The following is a 10964-nucleotide window of genomic DNA, read 5'->3' on the forward strand; positions in this document are numbered from 1 at the left end:
CTCCTCATCCCAGCATCCCTTAGTGTGATGGAGAGCTGGAGCATCAGAGCTCTGTCTCCCTCTGCTGGACATTCACCTTCATCACATCAACACATCATTACTGAACATGTCACTGGTTTAATAATCAGTCTGATCCTGCTGGAATAAACATAAACAACTTTCCTCTCATTTAATATACTTAACATAATTGACATATTTGATATATTTAACATATTTTATTTATTTAATGTTTTAAATAATTCCTGAATGTTTCAGTAACCTGGACCAACCACCAGGTGTCACTGTGCTGCTGATGAGGTGACCCCTCTTCCTCTCTGCTCCCCCTTTCAGTCAAGAGATGAGAGGACAGAGGAGTTCATCCAGCAGGAATACCTCATTCAGAAGAGATGACTTGTGATCAGTGATTCATCAGTTGTCTGGAAAAGTCCTGATCAGCTGACTGTCTTCATTCAATCAGCAGATCCTTACACACCTGTCCACCTGGTCACCTGTTAAACTGGTCTTCAGTGGTTCACTGGTCCTGAACTGGTTCAACTGATGATGATGTGAGGAAAACTGTCCAACTTCCTCTGTCCTCCTCTTGGCTTCAGTGTATATAAGAAACAGATCAGAACCAAGAGTTACTTTGTGTGTGTGTGTGTGTGTGTGTGTGTGTGTGTACTAATGAGAAGCTAAAAGCTAAATTTGTATCCAAGAGGAAAACACACACACACACACACACACACACACTCACACACAAAAATCCACTGACAGGTCATTTCTGGTGAAACACTCGATGCGTCTGGAAAAAGCATTTACTGTCAAAATAAATTAGGAGGAAGAGGAGAAGGAGGACCACCGACCCTCAATAGTTTTGCGAGGACTGGAGCCGAGACTCTGCCCTCTCCAGGTCCAGGTCTGGGTGGGACAGACCAAAGACCAGCATGGGACACTGTATTGGCACAGGACTCAGACTGGAGGGCCTCCCCCACCATCACCTGCAGGCCCCCAGGGGCAGGCAATCAGACAGACAAACAGAGATAGACAGACAGGCAGACAGACATACAGAGATAGAGAGAGACAGAGACAGACAGACAGAGGTAGAGAGAGAGAGACAGACAGACAGACAGACGACAGACAGACAAACAGAGATAGAGAGAGACAGACAGACAGACAGACAGACAGACAGACAGAGGTAGAGACAGACAGACAGATAGATAGACAGACAGACAGACAGACAGACAGACATTTTATTTACAGAAAAAATAAACTTTCATCTGAATCATTTGCTGGACAAACATAGCAAACATGAAATAACTTTGTGTGTGTGTGTGTGTGTGTGTGTCTAACAAAGCATAATTGTTTCCCTCTGTCACAATCTCAGGTTGCCACAGCAACAGACAAAGGCAACGGGTGCTGAATAACTGTGAATATGGGGGGGGGGGGGGGGGGGGGGGGTGCACCTGTTACCTAGAAACAACAGCAATAACATCTTTGAATGACAGTTTAATTTGAAACACATCATGAACAACAGGCAATGAAACATTAGAACACAAAAATCATTTCAACATACAGATGTCATCCAATGAGAAGTCAGGAGACAAAATCTGTCCAATCACAGCTCAGCAAAGTGCTGACAGGTGAGGCATTTGCTACATCATGAAATCTGTTGTTGTTTTATTACAGTAGTATCCTGGCAACAAAAACATGGTGGGGCGGAGGGGTGGGTGACCTTAATGACCCTCAGGTGAGCCTGCATTATTCTGTGGCAGGTGTAATGGTTTTTTTTGTACAGGTGTTGGACAGGAGAACATTGTGGACTCAGAGGTTCATGGAGGACAGGAAGATGTTGTGGACTCAGAGGTTTAGGGAGGACAGGAGGACGTTGTGGACAGGAGGTCATGGTGGACTCAGAGGTTCAGGGAGGACAGGAGGACGTTTTGGACAGGAGGTCATGGTGGACTCAGAGGTTCAGGGAGGACAGGAGGATGTTGTGAACAGGAGGTCATGGTGGACTCAGGGGTTCAGGGAGGACAGGAGGTCATGGTGGACTTAGAGGTTCAGGGAGGACAGGAGGACGTTGTGAACAGGAGGTCATGGTGGACTCAGGGGTTCAGGGAGGACAGGAGGTCATGGTGGACTCAGAGGTTCAGGGAGGACAGGAGGACGTTGTGGACAGGAGGTCATGGTGGACTCAGAGGTTCAGGGAGGACAGGAGGTCATGGTGGACTCAGAGGTTCAGGGAGGACAGGAGGACGTTGTGGACAGGAGGTCATGGTGGACTCAGGGGTTCAGGGAGGACAGGAGGTCATGGTGGACTTAGAGGTTCAGGGAGGACAGGAGGACGTTGTGGACAGGAGGTCATGGTGGACTCAGAGGTTCAGGGAGGACAGGAGGACGTTGTGGACAGGAGGTCATGGTGGACTCAGGGGTTCAGGGAGGACAGGAGGTCATGGTGGACTTAGAGGTTCAGGGAGGACAGGAGGACGTTGTGGACAGGAGGTCATGGTGGACTCAGAGGTTCAGGGAGGACAGGAGGACGTTGTGGACAGGAGGTCATGGTGGACTCAGAGGTTCAGGGAGGACAGGAGGACGTTGTGGACAGGAGGTCATGGTGGACTCAGAGGTTCAGGGAGGAAAGGACGACGTTGTGGACAGGAGGTCATGGTGGACTCAGGGGTTCAGGGAGGACAGGCTGGTTCTGATGTTCAGACTTGATAAATATTTGAGCCGTAACGATGTGTTTGAATTCTAAGTGTTTCAAGTAGTTCAGCTTGTGGTCCAGCAATGGGAGCTCTATTCCACCAAAGAACTGATCACTGGACAAGGACAGTATTGATTAGGTGAGGACAAAGAAGTAGTCTGGGTCCTTTATGGACATGGGAACATGACCAACAAAGGTGAGTCTGTGAGTCTGTTTGTGGACTGTAGCCCAGGTGAGACTGCACGTAGACCCTGGTGTCATCCTCAGGAGCCAGATGCTTGAAAACCGTCAGACATAAGAACCAGATTCATATGAACCAGACCAGTTTTTCAGCTTCATCACACAACTGACAGTCTGAAGTCACAGTGTGAAGACACACAGTATGAATATAAACAGTGAGAAGACAAACAGTCTGGAGACTTCTTAGACTCCTTAGAGCTCGCAAGATCTAGAATCAGTTCTGATAATCAATTATCTCTATACTAAGAGCTGAAGGAGAGACAGGTCTGAAAGTGAGACAGGCAGACAGATGAACAGACAGACGGACGGACAGACGAACAGACAGGTCTTTTTGTGCTCTGATTCTTTTTCAAGACCAGGTTATTCCAGTTCAACGTGTCCCAGTTCCTTTATCTTGCTTAGATTTCGTCCAGTTCTGGACCAGTTCAGCAGGTCCACATGACTTCAGTCCACGACAGAGACCAGCTGATGCTGCTAGTCCTCCCCCATAAAACAACAAACAAGGACAGAACCACTCAGATCCAGTTCAATAGCTAGTCCCAGTCTCATGTCTGGTGTCAGTCAGTCTCTCTGGTTTCGGTATGATCTCAACAGAACCAGCAGAGGCTGAAACCAGGATCCACCAATGAGAGCCAACACAGGATCTGGTCCTGTATGAGTTCTACAGAGGTTCAGTTCTCATCTCATCTTCTTCAGTCTGGCTCTGTTCTCCTTGTCCCGTTTGTTTAAGGATGTGATGTAATGGTTGAAAAGGACTTCCTGTTCCTTTTTCCTGTTGAGGGCATTGAAGCGCTGGTCACCACAGTAACGAGCGCAGAACTCCTTAAAAGTTGATCTGCAGTGGAAAAATAAAGACAAGCATTGACGGTTGAGATCAGAGTGAAACAGGATGATGATGTCATCTGACAGCTGGATAAACACCTAACAGTCCAGGTGAGGAGGTGGACTAAGGTCAGATCTAGATGAATGATGGACGACTAATGTAGTGAATGATGAATGAGTGATACCTGTTGGAGATCTTGGCCTCCTCCAGCAGCTGCCTGAACTCTTCTCTGGCTTTCTGCAGTTTACTCTTATTCTCTTTGTACTCGTCCTTCACCCTGCTCTTCACAAACTGATCAAACACCTGCACACACAGGTAACAGTGATGTATTAGTGACATCATAAAGATATAACATCATGATCTCATGCTGCTGGTTGCTAAGAGGTCAGAGAGACTCAGGAAAGCTCTAATGAACCTGTTTCCTCTGATCTGAGGTCAGCAGCAGGTAACGAGGGTCAAACACCATCTTATGGAGCTCCTTCTCCCAGGTTGAGAACGCCGACACCTGTGAGGGGTGGGGGTGGCGGTGGGTGTATACACAGTATACAACATTAGAACATTACTTATTCAGTTTCAGTGTTTCTGAAAAAATAAATAGTGTACATTTGAAAGAAAAGGAAGCATTGAATCTTCAGCAGCTGAACTCTGTCGTTTGTTCTACAGTGAAAATCAGTCACTGTTTAGAAAGTGCGTCCAACTCTGTTGCCGTAGTTCCCACTAATGTATCACTTTCTGCTTCAGTTCAGTTCATCCAAGACCAGCTCCATGGGGTTCAGGTCTTGACACTGGTCTGGTCTTGTAGCTCATTATGTTGCTGTAGGATGAACCAGTCTGTCTGTTTCCCTCCTCACTGAAATCACTGTGCAGTCCTACTTCCTGCAGTACACTGTTGTCATGGTGATGATTAGAGGGTGTAGTCACACAGTTTGTTCAGACAGAGGGTTTGTCATCATCAGCCTGGAGGAGGTGTGTTTGTGTGTGTGTGTGTGTGTGTGTGTGTGTGTGTTACCCTTCGCTCCAGCATCATTTCTCTAAAGTGAGCAATACGTAACTCCAGCGGGAGGAGCTGAACTTCTCCTGGACGAGGGACGAGCGACATTGGCTCCTCTATTCTGGAGATAGAGATAGAGAGAGAACCCTGAACACTGACCAATCACATGGCTCAGTCATGATGTCATTAGCTGGTCAGAAGCTCTCTGATTGGCTTGGTCAGACTCACCTGTTCCTCTTGGAGCTGTGTTCATGTTCATCATCTTCATTGTTACCGTGGAGACGAGATGACTGACAGCTGGAGCTCCTGTCTGTCAGAAAGAGACCACAGACAGGTGAGGTGACAGACAGGTGAGAGGAAAGACAGGTAAAGTGAGAGACAGGTGAGGTGACAGACCAACAAGTGTCTTCTTCCTCTTGTGGGGTGGGTCTTCAATGATGCGGCTGATGTCTTGGCCAATCAGATCCCCTGGTCTCTCCCAGACAGACAGGTGGATTGTGGGGTTGAAGAAGAAGACCCGGTCGTCTCCCGTCCACACCACACACCTGAACACATACATACACACACAGTACTGGTCCAGGTACTCCAGACTCCCAGGTAATCATAAACCACATGAAGACTGGATGGACAGACTTAGATGAACTCTCCAGGATCCACTGATCCAGGACAGAATCCACAACAGTCCTGCTGAATCTCAGGTTCAACAATCAGCCAGAGTCTCCTTTCAACAGGGAGGCTAGATATGTCCTAAAAACGTAGACCACCACCCTGGTCTGCCGGTCCTCGGTCCTGTCCAGTCCTGTCCTTAGCCTACATGAAACAACTAACTAACCCCAACCCTAACACACCAACCAAGACAGCCCAACAAAGTCCAGAGCTTTCAGCAGCTCCGGTGACTCTCATCAATATCTGGTGTCACATTTCCAACTCTTGCTCCTTTAGGGGAACAACTCAGTCCCCTTCAGAAGGGCCTAAGAGCACCCCCTATCTTTTCTGCTCATCTAAACTGAACCAGTCTAGATCTGGACCTGTCTAACCACAGACTGTCAATTCACTGCAAAAGCATGCTGGGTAAAATGGGTTCAGTTGTGACAGACAGACAGACAGACAGACAGACAGTAAAACTGCTTTTTTCTAAGTTTATGACATATTTAAACACAAACAGCCAAACACAGAGACACTATGTTGGTCTGCATCTGTTCTCGGTTGTCATGGTAACACCCCTGAAGGAAGCGGGTGAAACCTCACTGCTGTACATCAGAGACCATCAAAGTCCATCAGACCATCAGACCACTAGACCAGAGACAGGAAGAAACATTCAGAAGACCAATGTTTTGAACTTTTTAAACCAAAAATGAAAAACAAAACAATATTCATCAATAACAATAAACTGTACAGTATGTATGTGTGTGTGTGTGTGTGTGTGTGTGTGTGTGTGTGTGTGTGTGTGCGCGTGTGTGTGCGTCAGTGCAGCAGTTACCATGGTGACCCTGGAACAGGAGTGGAGGCGACAGGACGTTTGTCTTTCCTTTCTCGTTCACTTCCCTCCTCCTCTTCATCTTCCTCTCCTTGGTCAACACAAACAAACTGCAACACACACACACACACACACACACACACACACACACACACACACACACACACACACATAATCTACAACCTGATTTAAGAACAGTGAATCAGCCATTTAATAACCATCATCATCATAGTTGAATAGAATGATCAGTGATCAATAACCTGCTGATCATGTGACATGGTAACTAAACAGGACCTGGGGCCAAAGGGGTCAGTGGCCTCTGGTTTGAAGTGGCTGTTAACGTTTATTGATGGGAAGAGTTCACTTAAAAGTACAGATGAACTGATCGATTTAATATTGATTATCTGCCAATCAAATCTAATCCATACGTGTTCAGTTGTGACTGAGACCACAGGAACATTTCATCAACATACAGTCACGCTAGTAAAGAGGTTTCAATCATCTCTGTAGTGTTTAGCTCAGCTCACATTTACCTGGTGACCCCTAACCCTCCAACAGTGACACGGCTGAAGTTTGAAAGGAGGACTTTCAGTTTCTATGACTGTGTTGGTATTTTACTGAAGAAAAGGATGTGAACCAGCAGAGATCCACTGACTAAAAATCCTCTGACTGGTTTGTGAAGACTTACCTGTTTGTTGTCCGTTGTCCTCTCTTTCCTCAGCAACAATGCTCCTCCATAAGAAAGTTTACCTCCACCCATCCCTCGCTTCTCTGATACACAGAATAAAATTTATGTACACTTGAATTCACACGTTGAAGTTTAGTGTTTCTTCACTTCAACTGAGATAAACAGATGTTTCGAGTTAAATCAGGTTTGGTCTGGTTTTAACACACCAACATTTAAATTCAACAAAATCATAATTTCTTCAGTTTGTGTTTCCACCGTTTCAGTTACCATGTTCCAGACAGTCCTGTGGACTCTCTCAGTTCGACTGAGAAAGGATCTTAAACTGACAACATGTGACAGGTGATCAGGCGTCCTCTGGCAGCAGAGACATGCTCATGTGACCATGAAGTCAGAAACCAACAGTGATAAAATCAGGAAGTCAGAATCAGACTTTCTAACTCTGCAGACTAACATAACCCTAACCCAACCTAACCCTAACCCACCCAACCCAATTTAACCCTAATCTACCATAACCTAACCTAACCCTAACCAACCTAATCCAACCTAGCCTAACCCAACTTCTATGGACCCCCGGATTATTTAACTTTTAGAACTTGTAGTCTTCAGACCCCGCCCACTCTGACTCAGGTGACCACAATGGTCGTCCCCACCACAGCACGTTTATCAGACATCACACTGCTTCAACTTTTAATATTTCAGTTTATGTCGATGTGAGACACAAGTCAACACAGACCTACAGGCAGACAAGCAGAGAGACAGACAGGTCTTACTGTGTCTGTAGTCAGTCACCAGAGTGAATCTAGAAGACACCTGTGAGGCGAAGATGGAGGGATGATCTTCTTTCATCACCTGAGAGATGGAAAGAGTGAGTCTCCTTTCAGTGAAAGCAGGAAGAAATGGACACAGAGAGAGAGAGAGAGAGAGAGAGAGAGAGAGACAGAGAGTGAGAGAAATGGAGAGAGAGGCACAGACTCACCTGGACTGGTAAGACAGGACACGTGTCAATGCAGAGCTGAGAGGCAGAGAGAGGTCCAAATACCCACTGCTGTAGGAGAGAGAGGGAGAGAGAGACAGCGTGTCTATGTTATATGTCTATGTTCACCTGTCTCACATTTCAGTACACTTCTGCATGGACCTGTCTGTTTCTGTATGGACCCATCTATCTACTTCTGTCCTCTCCTGTCTCTCCTACCACTGCTCTGCTGCTTCACTCCTTCCCTGCTCACCTGGCTGACATCATTCACCTACAGCTCCACCTGGACCAGACTGAGCTTCTCTTCCCTCACCTGATCCCTCCTAAAGTCACATGTGAAGGAAGAACTGAACCAGAATGCAGAAAACACAGAAAGGCTGAGGTGGCAAAAATAACAAAGGTCTTTTAATAACAAAAGGAAACAAACAAAACTGGTGACACTGCAGAGAACAGGAATGGAACAGAAGAACATCAGAATCAAACAGGAGAACATCAGGAAAAAAATGGGAGAACAACAGGAACAAAACCGGAGAACATCAGGAACAAAAAAGGAGAACATCAGGAACAAAAAAGGAGAACATCAGGAACAAAACTGGAGAACAAGAAGCAGAGACTAAATACACAGCAGGTGATTGAACATAGGTGAAACACATGGGCAGACAATCAACCAGGAGGGAAACACAAGACAGGAATTAAACCAACATGAGACACACAAGAGAAGTGATTTTAGTCCAACAAAGTCCAAACAAAGTGTTGAAACATAAAGTGTCCATCAGGAAAATCCATGACACTACCTCTAGTCCCTGGTCTATACACTCAGAGAACCCTGTGTGTCCTGGGTCACACTCTGTTCTGGATCCACAGTGGAGGACTACAGTCAGGACATCAGAGTCTCTGACCATGTTCTACCTTCACACCCTGAACTGTTGCTCTGGTTTTAGTCTTTGACTTGTAAAAGCTCTCAGTTCTGGATCATATGATAAAGTCATGTGATGTACCTGTGTGGGTGGAGACCGTCTCCTCTCCAGGGAGATGATTGGTCGTAGCAACGCTCCTCTGCGCAGCTGAATGGGCAGAACGAGAGGCCACACTTCCTCGTCTCTCTGTGTATGAAGCCCTGCCCACTCCCCATAAGCTCCACCTGCATTATGACATCATCACTTTAGTGATTAATAATTCCTGTTTGATTTTGACATTTTATGGCTTGAGGTGACATCATCTGTTTTCAGTGTTGCTGTCAGTTCAGCAGGTGAACTGCAGTATCTGCAGTTATGACTGAAACACTTTAACCCTCCGCTCCTACAAAATAAAAGCCTCTCTCAGTCAGACTAAAATCAGGTGAGATTTATTCATGTGCTGAGTGGGACTGTGAGCACTAGGCTAGCAGGCTAACAGTCACAACATTAGGTGTCAGATTCCACACATGTTTCTCACCTGTTCAGTCTGAACATATGGTGTGCTGATAGTGATAGTGATGTCATTCACTCATCATTTAACCCACAGTTTGAGTTACAAACTTTGAAAGACATGGCCGTTTACCAGGCAGGGAGACTCTATCCACTTGCATTATGGGAAATGTATCATTCAGTATTTTTGGGCTAAAAGTCAGGATCATCTCTACACACACACACACAGATCACCTGACAGCAGCTGATTGACAGGTATGTCACCATGAAAACCAAAAGAGGGTACCTTTTTATCCTCTCTTTTTCTCTTCAGTCAAGAAATAAAAGGATGATTCATCTGCATCTGAATGGAAATTGACTGTGTGTGTGTGTGTGAACATCGTGTGATTTTAGACAAAGCTGCTACACACACACACACACACACACACACACACACTCTTGCTTTCTCAACAGTAGTGTCTGTCTGTCTGTCTGTCCCCACAGGGCTGGGTAACAGTCAGGGCCTCACAGGGTGATACAGGCACACACACATACACACACACACTCACACTCACACACACACACACACACACACACACACACACACACACACACACATACACATACACACACACACTTTTCAGAACATCTGGGAAGATGAATAAAAAGTGATGTTAAAATCATGTCAACGTCAGCTTTACTACACTCGTTAATACACTTCTAAAGACTTGGTACTCTGGCCTTGACTCCTCTCTCGCTCTGCTCCTCTCCTCCCCTGGCAGCTTCCACTTGTGGCTGAGGACTAGTCCTACTGTCAGTCCTGACTCATTAACCGTATCTCGTCAGTAACATGAATTAACTTTTCTTTCCCATATTAGAACTAATGCTGTCTGCACTCTGCACTGTTTCACCTGTCCTTGTGATTCTCCTCATCGCAAACTCTCTTTTTAAGATAATCTGTGATTTGAGACATTTCTGCAAAAAAACCCACAAAAAACAAACACAATGGGATGTAACGTTAATTTAGGAAACTGCTTTAGTTCATTTATTGCAACATGATGGGAGTTTAATATTAAATCTTATTATAAAACACACACACACATGTACACATGCACGCACGCACGCACACACACGTACACATGCACGCACGCACACACACACACACACACACACACACACACACACACACACACACACACACACACACACACACACAGTAAGTTGGCACATCAATGTCTCCAGGGTAAACCTCCAATTATTTCATTACTTCTGAATGCTGTGCTGTGATGGATCTCACACACACACACACACACACACACACACACACACACACACACACACACATACACATACACACACACACTTTTCAGAACATCTGGGAAGATGAATAAAAAGTGATGTTAAAATCATGTCAACGTCAGCTTTACTACACTCGTTAATACACTTCTAAAGACTTGGTACTCTGGCCTTGACTCCTCTCTCGCTCTGCTCCTCTCCTCCCCTGGCACCTTCCACTTGTGGCTGAGGACTAGTCCTACTGTCAGTCCTGACTCATTAACCGTATCTCGTCAGTAACATGAATTAACTTTTCTTTCCCATATTAGAACTAATGCTGTCTGCACTCTGCACTGTTTCACCTGTCCTTGTGATTCTCCTCATCGCAAACTCTCTTTTTAAGATAATCTGTGATTTGAGACATTTCTG

General features: G+C 45.7%; 1 protein-coding gene across 1 annotated transcript in view; it reads right to left on the bottom strand.

Annotated features, from left to right (window-relative positions):
• Positions 1-1472: 1472 nt before the first annotated feature.
• tcerg1l (transcription elongation regulator 1 like) overlaps positions 1473-10964 on the bottom strand; it is a 19472-nt gene continuing 9980 nt past the window's right edge. Inside the window, exons 5-15 of the mRNA XM_023420514.2 lie at positions 8874-9016; positions 7879-7947; positions 7673-7751; positions 6903-6985; positions 6218-6324; positions 5134-5282; positions 4966-5047; positions 4756-4858; positions 4162-4251; positions 3931-4049; positions 1473-3758 (exon numbers count right to left, since the gene is read on the bottom strand). Of these exons, the coding sequence (XP_023276282.2) occupies positions 3602-3758; positions 3931-4049; positions 4162-4251; positions 4756-4858; positions 4966-5047; positions 5134-5282; positions 6218-6324; positions 6903-6985; positions 7673-7751; positions 7879-7947; positions 8874-9016 (1181 nt within the window). The 3' untranslated portion in view covers positions 1473-3601. The remainder of the gene's footprint in view (positions 3759-3930; positions 4050-4161; positions 4252-4755; positions 4859-4965; positions 5048-5133; positions 5283-6217; positions 6325-6902; positions 6986-7672; positions 7752-7878; positions 7948-8873; positions 9017-10964) is intronic.

The sequence above is a fragment of the Seriola lalandi genome, unplaced genomic scaffold (assembly GCF_002814215.2).
Source record: "Seriola lalandi dorsalis isolate HSWRI2012SDOR001 ecotype SW California unplaced genomic scaffold, Sedor1 jcf7180002054647, whole genome shotgun sequence".
In the NCBI taxonomy this organism is placed as follows: Eukaryota; Metazoa; Chordata; class Actinopteri; order Carangiformes; family Carangidae; genus Seriola; species Seriola lalandi.